This window comes from Colobus angolensis, unplaced genomic scaffold (assembly GCF_000951035.1).
Source record: "Colobus angolensis palliatus isolate OR3802 unplaced genomic scaffold, Cang.pa_1.0 Scaffold259, whole genome shotgun sequence".
In the NCBI taxonomy this organism is placed as follows: domain Eukaryota; kingdom Metazoa; phylum Chordata; class Mammalia; order Primates; family Cercopithecidae; genus Colobus; species Colobus angolensis.
Window position 1 is genome coordinate 5452620 of NW_012115810.1, and position 16477 is coordinate 5469096.

The following is a 16477-nucleotide window of genomic DNA, read 5'->3' on the forward strand; positions in this document are numbered from 1 at the left end:
ACAAGATAACCTGTTAATTTAAAAATCACTCAACATTCAAAGCAAAATATTTAGAAGTTGTAATCTGAAAGAAAAACACTTAACATTTGTTATTTCACCACTGTTTTGTGTATATGCAGAGAAAAGTCAGATGAATGAGTGTGATCTTAGAGGAAAAGGAGGTACAGTTTTTGTTCCTCCGACAAAGCCATTCACACTGATTGACCAGTTTAAATTTATACTTAAAACTGATACTTATGTTTATACGTACAAAGTTTTCCAAGTCTTTGGAAAGCATTTTTTTTTTTTTTTTTTGAGATGGGGTCTCACACTGTCACCCAGGCTGGAGTGCAGTCTCATGATCTCGACTCACTGCAACCTCCACCTCTGGGTTCAAGCAATCCTCCCACCTCAGCCTCCCAAGTAGCTGGGATTATAGGCATGTGCCACCATGCCCAGCAAATTTTTTTGTATTTTTAGTCGAGATGGGGTGTTGCCATGTTGGCCAGGCTGGTCTCGAACTCCTGACCTCAAATGATCTGCCAGTCTCGGTCTGCCAAAGTGCTGGGATTACAGGCGTAAGCCACCATTCCCAGCCCAAAAGTATGATTTTATATGAGGTTACAATCTGTTATTCATAATTCTGAAGTCCAAAAAGTTTGAAAAATTATTATTCATTTTGCTACATATATATTGGTTTTGATCACAGGATGCCTCAGATCCAGCTACTACATTTTTAAAATACCCTCAAAAGAGTGGCCCTAGGGATTTTGAAAAAGGCTGTATACATAAATTCCAAATAAAAATGTTACCTGATATTCAGAATCCAATCTAAATGAAGAGTCTCTTGAGTGACAGGTATCATTTAAACTACTTTCTCTACTTCCAGACATCATCCTAGTGCTTAAGGAGCTGGAGGGTTGAACAGAAATTCTTCTTGGAATCCTTGAAGGTTTAGACTCCATTCTTATAGATTTTTCTGTGAAATGAAAATTTTCATTAATTGTCTTTGGGAAAACATGAAAGCCTTTAATGTTTAATCCTCCTGAATCATTAGCTCAAATAAAAAATTAACTATACAAGTTAACCATATCTGACAAGGTAAATTGTGAAATGATCACCACTTCTCTTCCACAAAGCAGAAGTTCATCAAAGGTTTTCTACCATCCATTAAAGGAAGCAAACGAACATGGTAAAAGTGGAATGAAGCACTCTGAGGTCTGTTGTTTCCAAAATCTGGGCTCTTTTCCTTACTCAATTTTGTCTATTACATATTCTACATGAATGTGTTCTTGACTCTCTTGGTATTCTCTAATTTTTGTGTTCAATGCTCATACCTGTCATACTATTTGCATACCCTTTAACACAATGTTCTCACAAACCTTTGTCTATGTGCCTGGAAAGTCTATACATTACCCACCCAATTCTTGGTCATCGGTTTAAACACAAGTACCTTTCTTCTCTGCATATGTTTCTATTTCATACATACTTTTCATACTACTATGTGTTTTAATTTGTTTACCTTTCTATTTCCCCATCTCAACAATGAATTTTCTAGGTCAGAATCATTTAAAGTATTTCAAAATCACTGCCTGGGATATGAATGAACTTTCTTTTTATTTACCACTCATAGTAGGATCTCTTAATTATAACAAAATTAATAGCAACAGCTGATATTTATTAAGTATTATATGCACGGTCTGACAGTAAGGACCTTCTGACTAACTGTTAGTTCACTGAATCTGCAGACCAACCCTGTGAGACAGGTATTATATTATCTCCACTTTATAAATAAGAAAACAAGCACTGAGAGTTTAAGTTATGTGTATGTGATCACAGAGCTAATAAAGTGTTCCTCAAAATGTTTCCAAAGATTGTTTATGGTACTACTGGAAAATGACACTTTAAGTAAAAAGGTCAATCTATAAATCTACACATACAGTATGATTCTATTAATGCAAATAAAATGAATAAAACTTCTAAGGAAAAAAAACTAAAATGCTAAATTTATTTTGTGGAACTGAGTGCTTTCCACTTTGCAGATTAATAATTTCCAACTTTTCCTCACTAAACATTTCTAAATCCAGGACAAAAGTAATGATTACCCATGCCTAATTATTAAATATATATAAATGGAATCATACAATGAGTACTCTTTTGTATCCAGCTTCATTTGCTCCACATTGTATTTGTGAGATTCATCTGTGTTGTTGTATGCAGTTTTAAGTTCACTCTAATTTCTTTACATAGCATTCCACTATATGAATGCACACAATTTATTTTCCCATTCTACCATGAATGTTTGCTATATTGTTTCCATTTGGGAGCTGTAATAGTGCTACTATAAAGACACTACTACTATAATTTAAAAAGCTTTTTTTTTTTTTCTGAGACAGAGTCTCGCTCTGTCGCCAAGGCTAGAGTGAAGTGGCGCTCACTGCAAGCTCCACCTCCTGGGTTCATGCCATTCTCCGGCCTCAGCCTCCAGAGGAGCTGGGACTACAGGCACCCGCCAAAACATCTGGCTAATTTTGTGTATTTTTAATAGAGACGGGGTTTCACCATGTTAGCCAGGATGGTCTCGATCTCCTGACTTCGTGATCTGCCCACCTCGGCCTCCCAAGGTGCTGGGATTAGAGGCATGAGCCACCATGCCTGGCCTTAAAAAGATTTTAAAATATTCTGAGGCAAGGATTTACAAGGCCTCTGACTGTACCTCATATAAGTGGAATCATACAATATTTGTCTTTTCATGATTGGCTTATTTCCCTTACCCTAATGTCCTCAAAGTTCATCTATATTGTACCATATGCCAGAATTTCCTTCCTTTTTATGGCTGAACATTATTGCATTGTATGCATAGTATGCATAGTCATGCATCACTCAAGAACAGGAATATAGTCTAAGAAATGCATCTTTAGGTGATTTCGTCACTGTGCAAAAATAACAGTGTATATACACAAACCTGCATGGTATACTCTAATACCTCGATTATATGGTATAACCTATTGTTTCTAGACAGCAAACCTGTGTAGCATGCGACTGTACTGAATACTGTAGATAACTGTCATACAATGGTAAGTATTTCTATATCTAAACACAGAAAAGATACATTAAAATAATTAAGAATAGTCAAATCATAGAGAAAGAAGATTGGTGGTTGGCGGGGGATGGGGAGTTGTTTAATGAGTGTGAAATTTTGGTTTTACAAGATGAAAAGACTTATGGAGATAGATGTTAGTGATGCTTGCACAACATTATGAATGTATCCAATAATACTGAATTGTACACAAACATGGTTGGGATGGTAAAATTTATGTTCTCCGTATTTTATCACAAAAAAATAACAGATTGGGGGGATGGTGTATGTGGTCAGACAGCAAGCTGTTGAATTAACACCTGTATCTGGAGCAGTAGAACCTGAGATTCTTCCCCAGTTCCATTCCCCTAAAGACAGAATATTTATTTTCTGGAGAATAAAGATTTCCTAGATAACACTCTTGTGTCCTCCACGCCTCCCATCTCCCACACACGACGTACAACCATCTCTGCAGGAGTTTAGGCATGGTTCAGTCTAAGGAATAAAAGAAAATTTATACACTCAATATTGAGACCCAAAGACTCTTTCATGGTCCTGTTTCTACAATGCTGTCAGGAGACTAAGGGATTCTACTCCTGGATCACCAAACACCAGTGATAAGATTTCTGAATGTCATTTGAAATGTCTTCACTTCAATAGCTAGCCTTTCACTAAACCATTCTATCCTACAGCAAAGGCTGCTAGTCACCAAGAGTTTCTCATCAGGACTTTTAGTGCTTCCCTCTAACTGACAAACATCAAGGACTACCACGTAATCAAGGAAGGCCTCCAATATGAAAGAAAGACCAAAGTATACAATAGTAACAACAAAACTTTAAGATGCTGCAGGGAGAGGAAAATTTGGGGGAAAGGGGTTTATTTCTATCCTCACAGAGATCAAATAACATTCATTCATTGGGAGGAAATGTTTGCAATCTACCCATCTGACAAAGGGCTAATATCCAGAATCTACAAAGAACTTAAACAAATTTTATAAGAAAAAAATCAAACAACCCCATCAAAAAGTGGGCAAAGGATATGAACAGACACTTCTCAAAAGAAGACATTTATGCAGCCAAGAGACACATGAAAAAATGCTCATCATCACTGGTCATTACAGAAATGCAAATCAAAACCATAATGAGATACCATCTCACACCAGTTAGAATGGTGATCATTAAAAAGGCAGGAAACAACAGGTGCTGGAGAGGATGTGGAGAAATAGGAACACTTTTACACTGTTGGTGGGACTGTAAACTAGTTCAACCATTGTAGAAGACAGTGTGGCAATTCCTCAAGGATCTAGAACTGGAAATACCATTTGACCCAGTCATCCCATTATGCAAAGGATTAGTCCCAAAGGATTATAAATCATGCTACTATAAAGACACATGCACAAGTATGTTTATTGTGGCACTATTCACAATAGCAAAGACTTGGAATCAACCCAAATGTCCATCATTGATAGACTGCATTAAGAAAACGTGGCACATAAACACCAAGGAATACTATGCAGCCATAAAAAAGGATGAGTTCATGTACTTTGTAGGGACATGGATGAAGCTGGAAACCATCATTCTGAGCAAACTGTTGCAAGGACAGAAAACCAAACACCGTATGTTCTCACTCACAGGTGGGAATTGAACAATGAGAACACTTGGACACAGGGCGGGGAACATCACACACTGGGGCCTGTCGTAGGGTGGGGGGAGGGGGGAAGGATGGCATTAAGAGAAATACCTATTGTAAATGACAAGTTAATGGGTGCAGCACATCAACATGGCACATGTATACATATGTAACAAAACTGCAAGTTGTGCACATGTACCCTAGAACTTAAAAGTATATAAAAAAATTCATTCATAAAATAAGAACAGGATGGGTAAGAATACAAAGACAGCATAATCAAGAGCTTTTGGAAATTCAAAATGCCATATACTTGTTAAAATGAGATACACTGAAATAAATTCAACATAAGGATTGGGAGTAAGTTGCAGAAACCTCCTGGAAAGCAGAACCAAAACAAACAGCAAATGTAACATGAAAATAATTATCCAGAGAGTTATCATTTGACTGTGGTTACAGAAAAAGGAAATATAGAGAAAATTACCAAATAAACTTTTCTAGAAATGAAGAACAGAACTCTCCAAATTGAAAGGGCTCAAGACTACATAAGAAAAAAGACCACCACTAAGCACAATATATCACCGTGAAAATGCAGAAACCAGAAGTCATGGAAAGATCCTGTAAGTTACTAGAATGGAAAAAATGGGTCACATACAAAGAGAATGTAATCAGAATGGCTTAAAAGCAACAATAAAGACTTAAGACAAAGAAATAATGCTTGTAATACTGAGAAAAATGTTTAGCCTTGAATTCCAATCTAGCAAGTAAATTTGAAGTGGAGAACAGAACATGTTTTCAGACATGGAAGGTCTCAACAAAACAAAACGACCAAAAACACAAGCAGATGAAGCTAAATGAAAAGCATGTCCTAGAAATAAGGGAGTATGAGGCAGGAAATAACAAGATACGAAACCCAGGAAGCAGCAATAAAGGCGAAGTTAAGGAAGATGGTACGCAGAAAGCATGGGAAGCAAACAATTCAGACTGGAGCAGGACCTCAGGTAGCAGAAGTTCTAACAGAAAAAAAAAGCATCACATGGAAACTATATCTCATTGGCATGTGGTAGAGATGATGGTATAGCTGGAAAACACAGTGTGTATATAGAACAGAAGGCAATTTTAAGAATTAGTTTTTTAACTTGGAAAAACTTAGCTGTTCATGAAAGGAGGCATGATTGTATTAGGTGAGCTCTTTAATATTTACATACTCATAATATAAATACAGACTACTGAATCAATTTGTTACATATTGTAAGATGGAAGTGGGCAGTGGGAAATAAGAATGATAGGAAACAATGAAAAACCATGAAATAACCATATAAGCACCCTGTTTAGAAAAATGAAAGTACGTAAGTCCTAAAAGAAATAGTAAATACTAGTGGGGCACTGCCTTTGCAAAGTGGGACTAGAGATGGGGTAAAGCGTAAGGAAAAGGACTGCTCTTTTCCTTAGAAGCAGGATGACCATATTTCCCTATTTGCGCAGAACAGTCCTAGTTTATGTGCTGAAAAATTCTAATTTATGCTTATTATCCCAGAAAAATTATTAATAGTGCCTACGCTGTCTCTTAAAAGTGGCCTCATTTGGATGATAAAGCTTATGGTCACCTAAATTATAAATCTTTTCCACCATCAGCTTTTTACAAACTATATACGTATTTGGTAAGTCGATACAAAATACTTCATTCAAAAGAGGTAAATCCTGAACTGGAAATTTAAAAAGGCATTCATTAGGAGAAAGAATATTAATGGTTAAACATTGACAATGCAAAAGCCCACGAACAATTTAACAAGTAGCAGATGTGGTATTTTATCAAGGTAGCTAAGAAGACACTCAAGGTATATGCAATCTGAGAATTTTGGGAAACAAAATGCTTTTTAAAAGACATACACCAATATTAAGTTCTATGACAATAGTGCTTCCTAATAATACCTCTCATAGTTTACTCTGACTACATTTATACCCAGTTCTTACTTGTAGAACTAAACTAACCTAGTAGGAAATCTGCTTAAAACAAACCTCCCTGGGAGAAGGCAAAGAGGCAGAGTCCTCTGAGAGAGATAATTTGATATTGTATGAAACTATTTTTGGCAACTCCTCCACATAAATTGATTGAATTTTGACAATGTAGGTGTTACATGAAAACTTACGTAATTTGGTTGCATAAGTTGTAGGTCAAAAGCACAAAATATAGTGAAAAACAAAAATGTGCAGTCCTTGAGAAACTTCTATTGAATCACTTAGCAGGTTCTAAGATGCATCTTTTTAAGTTCATTCATTCATTTAACCAAGTTCTTTGGATACTCATGCACTACGCACAGTAATTAATACTCAACAAGCGAACAAGGTAGGGGGACAACACTAAACATTCTGTAAAGAAACTGTAGTCTAATAGGGAACAAATTACACAAATAATCACATAACTTCAATAGTTCTAAGTGCTACAAAGGAAAAGGTATATAGCCTGGGCGTGGTGGCTCACAACTGTAATCTCAGCACTTTGGGAGGCCGAGGTGGATCACTTGAGGCCAGGAGTTCGAGACCAGCCTGGCGAACACAGTGAAACCCTGTCTCTACTAAAATTACAAAAGTTAGCCAGGTGTGGTGGCACACGCCTGTGATCTCAGCTACTCAGGAAGCTGAGGCACAAGAATCACTTGAAGCCGGGAGGTAGAGGTTGCAGTGAGCTAACATCAGGCCACTGCACACCAGCCTGGGCAACAGAGAAAGACTGTCTCAAAAACAAAAAGGTATAAGCAAGAGCAGACCAGTGGAAAGAGGCATTTGAAGCTTAATGTTTTAAACCAAGACTTAAAGACAGTGCAAAAAAAGTTCACGTACAATCTTTCTTCAATGGTCAATGAAATGGTCTTTTCCTTCTGTCACTATATCATGCTTTTTAAAATTCAGATTTCATTTCAGAGCTGGACAGTTAGGCTATCTTTCTGTCTGGTAATAAGAAACTTATGACCAGGGCTGATTTTGTAGGTGTGGGCTCTGAGCTTCATTAAAAGTTTTCCAACTGCCATAGTGAAGTACGCCTCACTGAAGTCCCAGTCATGATAGATCCACTAGAATTTTATGCTCATGTTCCTCATTAACAAGTCTATGACTGAGGAATGCGAGGCACTGACAAGAGGCTACACTTTCTATTCTCCAGAATTGGTACTGAGTGTGTAAGGAATGTAATTAGCTACTAAGCCACAAAAAAAACGTATGATTAGTATTTGAGATTTTTCACTTATTGAACTTTTTGACTTGTGAGATGAAAGTTTCTGGATGAAGATTCTCTGAAGCTGATAATGCAGCTGCTAGTTTACCTAATAAGACATACTTTTACTCTGTTAAGTATGCCTTCACCTTAAGGCATTTTAATAGTGGTTGACACAGCAACAAGAGTAAAAAACCTGTATTCATACCAATTCAACAATTTATGTAGTCTGTCTGTATCTCACAAACCTGTGGGGCTTGCTTTAGCTATGAAAAAAATGAACTGTTTTTTAAATGGGTAACTCCATTCCTCTGGGCATCATAAGAAACTCTGAAGAGATCCAGGACATAAACAAGGTAAGGACTCTTAACAGGTCACCTCCTCACAATAAGGTGGACTCCAAAAGACCACAACCTCAGATTAAGAGTTAAGCTATTAGGCCAGGTGCAGTGGCTCATGCCTGTAATCCCAGCACTTTGGGAGGCCAAGGAGGGCAGATCACAAGGTCAGGAGTTTGAGACCAGCCTGGCCAATGTGGCAAAACCGTCTCTACCAAAAATACAAAAAAAAAATAAAATAAAATAAAAAATTGCTGTGCGTGGTGGCTTGCACCTGTAATCTCAGCTAATCCAGAGACTAAGGCGGGAGAACTGCTTGAATCTGGGAGGCAGAGGTTGCAGTGAGCCAAGATCATGCCACTGTACCTCAGCCTGAGCAACACAGCAGGACTCCATCTTGAGGGGTGGGGGAAAGCGTTAAGCTATTAATAGAAGTAAACCAGCTCTTGTGCAGATTTGCAGCCCAAGTTAATGTTGCCTGCTTGGTAAATGGAAGTTCAAATCCTGAATTTGGTTTAAGGTGGTCCCAATTCAGTAATCCACCAGGAACATCGCAGAAGCCAACATAAATCTTGCTAGAGGAATATGCCTTCATGTTAACTTTCAAATTATTTCTACAAGTAATTTTTCAAGTATAACGAACAAGGGATAACTAAGTATACAGCAAAATAAGATACCACAAACAAGGTCTTTGAGACACAAGATGAGAGAAAAAAAATGGAGTAGCAAAACATCACCTCAAGCATTTTAGGCAGATTATAAAACTATGCTTTGTTTAAATAAAGAGAAGTTTGAAAAATACAGGCAAGCAACAGGAAACTGCAATAAGAGCACTTTTTAACAAATACACAATAGCCATAATATAAACAACACTACGAGGACAAGACACCCAAAATGGAAGACATTATGTAAGATAATTGGCCTTGACTCTTCAGAAATCCTCCATGGCTGGGTGTGGCGGCTCATGCCTGTAATCCCAGCACTTTGGGAGGCGAGGCAGGAGGATCACGAAGTCATGAGTTCAAGATCAGCCTGGCCAATATGGTGAAACTCCATCTCTACTCAGAATACAAAAATTAGTGGGGCATAGTGTCAGGTGCCTGTAATCCTAGCTACCTGGGAGGCTGAGGCAGGAGAATCGCCTGAATCCAGGAGGCGAAAGTTGCAGTGAGCCGAGATCACACCACTGCACTCCAGCCTGGGCAACAGAGCAAGACTCTGTCTTGGGTTGGGGCGGGGGGAACTCCGCCAATATTCTTGGCCTCATACTAAGCACTAGGCAGTGGCAGTCCACTACTGGAATACTCTGAGGGTAAATAAAGCAATAATAAAGCTCACACCCATCTCAACTATAGACAAAACAAAGTCAACCCATCATACTGACGCCCCAACAGAAGTAGAATATGCCCATATCAATGCATAAATATTATTTATCTCAGTCTCTAATCTGTTCTTAGTTTAGCACTTAGTCAAAACTCGTACGATGCACAAAAATGCAAGGAAGAAAAAAATCAATCCATTACCAAGAGATAAAATGGCAGAAGCAGACCAAGATTCCGCCCTAATGTCAACAAATGAGCAAACTGATGGGCTTAACAGAAGACTACGTAAAACTGAAAAACTGGGGGAGGAGGAAATAAGCTAGAAAAAAAATCCCCTCGAACTCAATTAGTATTAGGATTATTAAAGGAAGAGACATGTTGGCTCCACGGGTGAGGACCCAAAGTCCTGGAAATGGATAAAAGACAGATTCAATACATACTTCTTAAGTCAGAAAGGATTTACCTAACAACTGGGAAAGGAGGGAATTATTTATAATACTGATGAAGAACGAACATTTTACTGTTTTTCTTTCAGGGGGGTGGGGGGGTGGTCAACGAAGCACACCAAGATTAGTTGGTTTTAAAGAATGAGCTGTCTGGCCGGTTGTGGTGCCTTCCAGCACTGTGGGAGGCCAGGGCAGGATTGTTTGAGGCCAGGAGTTCAAGACCAGCCTGGGTAACATATTGAGACCCCGTCTCTACAAAAAATATTTTTAAAAAAGAATAAGCAGACCAGCCTGGCCAACATGGTGAAACCCCGTCTCTACTAAAAATACAAAAAAAAATTAGCCGGGTGGTAGTGGTGCACGCCTGTAATCCCAGCTACTCGGGAACTGAGGCAGGAGAATTGCTTGAGCCTGGGGAGGTGAAGGTTGTAGTGAACGGAGATCGTGCCACTGCACTCAGAGTAAGACACTATCTCAAAATAATAATAATAATAAGCAATCAATCAGAAGTGCCCAGAAGGTCCAGGAGAATGCTGGAAATAAAGTTTTGAAAACACGAGAGCAGTGTGGCTGACAGTACATTTTTCAGTTACATACACTGATTTATTTACTTTTTTCCAGATATATATGCTACCTGCTTGCCTTCTACTTGTACTGTACCTTCTATTTGGCACTCTTCCCACCAACTTATCTCTAGTAGAATTTGGGGTACTATGAAAAAGTAAACTGAAAAACTTCAGGCAGTTTAAGAAAACATTAGGAGGAAAGGAGTTCTACCAATTACCCTACTTAAGATTAAAGCTTTCTCTGACCACAACCACAAGCTGCCTACCAGGTAGAGCTTGGATTTTTAGTTTACCAAATTTGGAAAGCTGTGAATTCCTAAAAGCAGTACAATGTCCAAAAGTTTTTCTTTGATTCTGCTTATGAAGATTTTTCTCAAGTATTATGTATCCCCTTCCATTATGCTACAGATCACTATGTCCCATTATTACAATAATGGCCTTGTTCAGATATCTGTCAAGAGTCACATAGTAGTCATAAAATAACCAGCCTAACAAAAATGCCTCAGCCGTATTAACACATGCTACCTCCCACACCTAAAAGTCTTTTACTGTATGTTAATGTATTAACAAATATGTATTTAATATATTAATAAAATTCGTATCACATTTTTTTCCAATAGAAAACTGAGGCTAGGCTAGGCAGGAAATAAGTTAATCTTTGCCTAATTTTTGTACATCAGCCAATTTCTATTTGTAGAAATATGCTAGTAGAGTGGAAGCTTTAAAGTCTGCCCCTCACTTGGTATGCTTGGGTATGGCTCTAGGTATAAACAAATGCTTAATTTCCTCACCTATAAAATGATAATGATAGTATCAACTTCACAGGTATATTGTGAGGTTTGCTGGCACACAGAATGTGTTCAGCAAATACTAACTATTATTAACCAATGCCATCAACGTGAAGGTTTTCATATAAACAGCTCAGTAGAAATTTTGTTGGCTTTTTCATTGTTTGAAATTTGTCTTTAACACATAGTAAAACATCTTTCAAAGTCATTCAGATTTACGTACAGGATACTCACTGCAGGGTAAAGAAACCTATACAGGACCTATACAGGATTACTTATATTAAGTATATGCATTAAACAATTGGAAAGAAATAGCCATTTTTATCATTTTACTGTTATCTCGGGTGATGGCATTATTGATGTGTTTTTTCTTTACACCTAGTTTTCAAAAAATTTCGTTAATGTACTTTGTTAATTGAGGGCAACAATTATTTGCCAGAGGAAAAGGCATTTTTTAAATAACTTGTATTACATAAGTTCTAAGGAGAAGAATTCCCATTCTAACTTGCTGGTTTACAGCCTTAGTAGCTACATACCACAAAGTAGTAAATACCAACTAATACTCTTCTAGTAAAGACTAAGTGAAAGATAAAGTTAAAATACCTCACAAAACAAAGTTCAGATTACCTGAGTATGACTTAAAGTTTTTATCACGAAAAATTTTAAACATACACAAATAATGAGCTTCCATGTACCAATCAAGTCTTCAACTATTATCCACATTCAACCTCTCTCACCTATTTTACCAACCACTCTATTATTTTAAAGCAATCCCAAGCATGACATTTTTGAGGCTATCTATTCTTATAGTGGTCTAAAGAACCTATGGTAAATTACAAAATATGGCTACAAATTTCCCCCATCCTAGTATTAGCTCCCTTTGTAATGCAATGTTGCTGCTCTGCCTAGGATGAGGCAGTCTTACTTCCCCACCCCAGTCTTGCGTGACTAAGAGAATGGATTGTGACATTGTAAGATTTGCAAGGTTGTAAGAGGTCTTACAAGCTTCCCTTAGAATGCTGCCTCAAGACTCCTGTGTCATAAATGATCACACAGAGCAAGGCCTATATGTCTACCAACACTAGCTGCCAAATATGAGTGATGCCATCTTGGACCTCCCCACCTGGGAAATCCTCCAGCTGAATGCTGGTACATGAGGAGCAAACCCCGGCGAAATCAGTAGAACTGCCCAACAGGCACCTACAACTGTAAAAACCAGCTGTTTCAATCCACTAGGTTTTGAGGTGGTTTGTTATGCAGCCATAGAGCAAAGCTTCATAACTTACCCTTATTTTCTACTGTTACCATACTATTATCTTATGCCGGCAGTCTCTGTAAACTCTGATTTTAACTGAGTCTAACTGGGGAATTATCTTAAATATCCAAGGAAGATTATAGGTATTGAATTACTAAAAGTACACCACTACTATAGGATAAACTCACAGCACAAAGGCCAGAGTAAGCACACAAAATACCAATGTAATCTTTCTTTCTTTTTTTTTTTTTTTGGAGACAGGGTCTCACTGTGTTGCCCACGCCAGAGTGCAGTGGTGCAATCACTGCAGCCTCAACCTCCTGGGTTCAAGTGATCCTCCCACCTCAGCCTCCTGAGTAGCCTGGACTACAGGCACGCAACACCATACCCAGCTAGTTTTTGTATTGTTTTTTACCAGAGACAGGGTTTCCCCATGTTGCCCAGACTGGTCTTGAACTCCTGAGCTCGAGCAATCTGCCTGTCTCGGCCTCCCAAAGTGCTGGGGTTATAGGAGTGAGCTACCATGCCCAGCCCCAATGCAGTATTTCAAGAGTCTTGCAGAAATACAAACGCACAGTTATAATTTCATTATTTACATATACTTTGCATATCCTTTTCTTAAAAAAAAAAAAATTTGCTTCTAAGGAATTTTTTTTTTCTTAGTGGGAAATCATAGTAAATATGGAGACTTGGAAGCTAAGGGTGGGTCAATGAGGGAATCACTTTGAAAGTATACATTTTGGGCCTTAAAATGAAAAAGTGTCTCTTAATTTTTAGCTGACAAATATTTAAAACACAAAAATATGGTATGCCCAAATCTTAAAAAATTAGAAAAAAGTTTAACATCCCATGAGAAAATATGACTATGATGTTAAGTCTACACTACACCACTTTAAAAGACAAACTGTTCTCCTTGAAGTGAATTTAATCTCTAAGCATCAAGTTTCGATCTTCATTCACTGAGTGGAAACCATTTTAGGGTTCTTTCTACAAAGTGTGAAACATCACACTAATGTACAATGATCATAATGGAAAGATAACTACTTTTAAGGTTCAAAACTTGCCTTCTTTTTAAGCTGTTGACAAAAATGGGTGTAGAGCAGCAAGCAGGTGATTTTAAACCAGGTGTTCAACTTACCTAGTCTAACCAGTAGAGTCAGAGAAATATATTGGAGGGCAGGAAAAACCAGCTCCGACCATGTAAGTTCATGCCAGGGCAGAAAAGTTGAAAATTAAGATTAATGAAAATTAAACCCTGGCGTGCTGTTACTCACACTCAGGCCTGTAATCACAGCACTTTGGGAGGCTGACGTGAGAGGATTCCTTGAGCTAAGGAGTTGGAGACTAGCCTGGGAAACATGGTGAAATCCTGTCTCTACAAAAAAATAAAAAAATTAGTCAGACATGGTGGCGCAACCAGCTACCTAGCAGACTGAGGTGGGAGAACTGTTTGAGTTTGGGAGACTGGGGCTGCAGCAGTCTGAGAAACAGAGTGAGACCCTGCCACAAAAAAAATAAAATAAAACTATTAACCCCACCCAACCTAAACTCTCAAATTATAATTTCATCCTCCCCATTCTCAGACTTTTTGGCTTATCCTATTATTAGGAAATACTGTATATTAAGATAAACTTTTTGACAGCAATTGAATTCTGCTTTGGTGAATTCAAGTAATCTTAGTATGAACTTAAAATCCAATTCCTTTTAAATTGTAATCATTCTAATATGATCAGTTGATTCACTTATTTAACAGTTAAAAGCTTCGTTAATTTAATTTGTTTAAAAGTGAAGTCTAATGCAACACCACACATTTCATTCATGCATGTCCCACTGTTCTTTATTACTGGCACTTAATTATCTGTGGTAACAGAAGGATGTATCAGCAAAGATCACCTAAAAATATTTTTATTTTGTTAAGGCACACAATAGCTCTCCATTCCACAGCATAGAGCACCAACATTATTTTTATTTTTTAAGACAGGGTCTCACTCTGCGGTGCAGGCTGGAGTGCAGTGGAGCTGTATCATACTTCACAGCAGTCTCTCCAGCTCGTGAGCTCAAATGATGGTCCTGCCTCAGCAGCCCAAGTAGCTAGTAGTAACAGTGTGCACCACTACACCCACACCATCATGCCCGTAGAGATGGGGTCTTTGTGGCCTGGCTGGTCTCAAACTCCTGGCTTTAAGCGATCCTCCCACCTTGGCCTCCCAAAGTGATGGGATTACAGGAGTGAGCCACCACACCCAGACACTAATTTCCTAGTACAGTACAGAAAGTCTTTTATGTCAGGCTCTAACTTACCATTCAATGTATGTTTCAGCTACAGGAACAAATCATGAATTCCTAAAACAAACCATAATATCATCACTTTGCACAGTTTCTTTATCAAAGTCCTGGTGATCCTTCACATCTTAGTTCAAACAATAAATAAACCCTGTAAACTTTCCAAGAGTAAGCACCCCTCCCCTAATGCTCCCACAGAATTACTGTACAGTCATACTAAGATAATAATAGTTGTTTATACATTAGTCTGATGACTAAACAGTGACTTGTGGAGGGCAGATGCCATATCAAGCTCATTCTTGTAATGTGAAGCTCTCCATAATTTGTAATTTGACTACAACAAATTACAAATTATCCAAAAATGTTTAAAGATATTTGACAGATTTTGCATTATAAAATTATTTTCCAACAATAAAATGTCCAAATGTAGACAATTCTTGAACATAAAGCAGATAAAGAGTTGTGCAAGATGGGTATGGAGCAGACTAAAAATTGGCTACATGAGAGTCATGGATGACTTCTGTGTCCAGTTTGTTACCTGACACCTTCATGTAGAACATAATCTGGGCATCCTCGTGCTTTATCTGGGAAAATAAGCCCTCTTCCAAGGTGGCAGAAAAAAGAAATCGTTTGTACTTGAATACGTAGGAATTCTTATTCAAGACACCTGACCCAGCACGAAACTGGAAAAAAACCAAGATTAGTATTATGTCCCCCCAGTGACTGCTTCACACACCACCTCAGCAAATTTATCCTCTCTAGAAATGAACTACCATGTTTCTGAGACAATCTCATGAACATAAACAACTACGGCAAAAATCAAGACTCAAACCTAGGTCTTCTGATTCTGGTGCTACTGCCTCATGCACCAGTCCTGTCTCCCGAAATGCTATAGAGCTGTTAAATAAAAATATTATACTGACCTCATTTCTCAAACAAACTTTTTGCTACCTCAAGAAAAAGATTTAGTTACACTATATGTGTTCCTTCTTAATAACTGTACAATATTGGATTTTTAAATCGAAAATTCATCTTTAACCCTACATCTTGGTTCTGGACAGAAACGTGGAGATTTAAAATAATATGTAACCAGAAAAATATCTAATCAATCGTACAAAATAGGGGAAAAAACCTCGCCAAATTCAGTTTTGACACATTTAACTAATAGTACCAAACAACATTAGTCGTGACGAATTTATTACCCAGATAGAGACTTTCCCAATATATTTACTTTGGTACCTGGGAAAAAGTATTAAGTGCAGCATTTTGGGGTGAGTGGGTGGACACGTTCATCTTCAATACGCAGTTTCACCAAAATGAGGGAGTTTCCTACTCCCAGCGCCTTCCATATTTTTACTTCTTAGCCCAACAGGTCCATTTTTAATACAAACACCTACTTTGAGTTGCAGAACCCACAATTCACCACAACACAAAAATAACTCTCACGGCGTCACGATATTCAAAAACTGACGTTACCAATAAGACAATCTTGGCCGAATCTAAGGCGCTGCCGAAGTCACTTCGACTCGAGGCCGGGCTGGCCGAGCCGGCGCCCTGCCCACCTTTGCCCCGCGCTCACCCGCG

At 38.1% G+C, this 16477-nt stretch overlaps 1 protein-coding gene across 3 annotated transcripts in view; it reads right to left on the minus strand.

Annotated features, from left to right (window-relative positions):
- MARCH7 (membrane-associated ring finger (C3HC4) 7, E3 ubiquitin protein ligase) overlaps window positions 1-16477 on the minus strand; it is a 56563-nt gene that overhangs the window by 39434 nt on the left and 652 nt on the right. For all 3 annotated transcript variants that reach the window (XM_011947127.1, XM_011947125.1, XM_011947124.1), the window contains exon 2: window positions 792-958. In XM_011947127.1, coding sequence (XP_011802517.1) covers window positions 792-944 — 153 coding nt within the window. In that variant the 5' untranslated portion in view covers window positions 945-958. The remainder of the gene's footprint in view (window positions 1-791; window positions 959-16477) is intronic.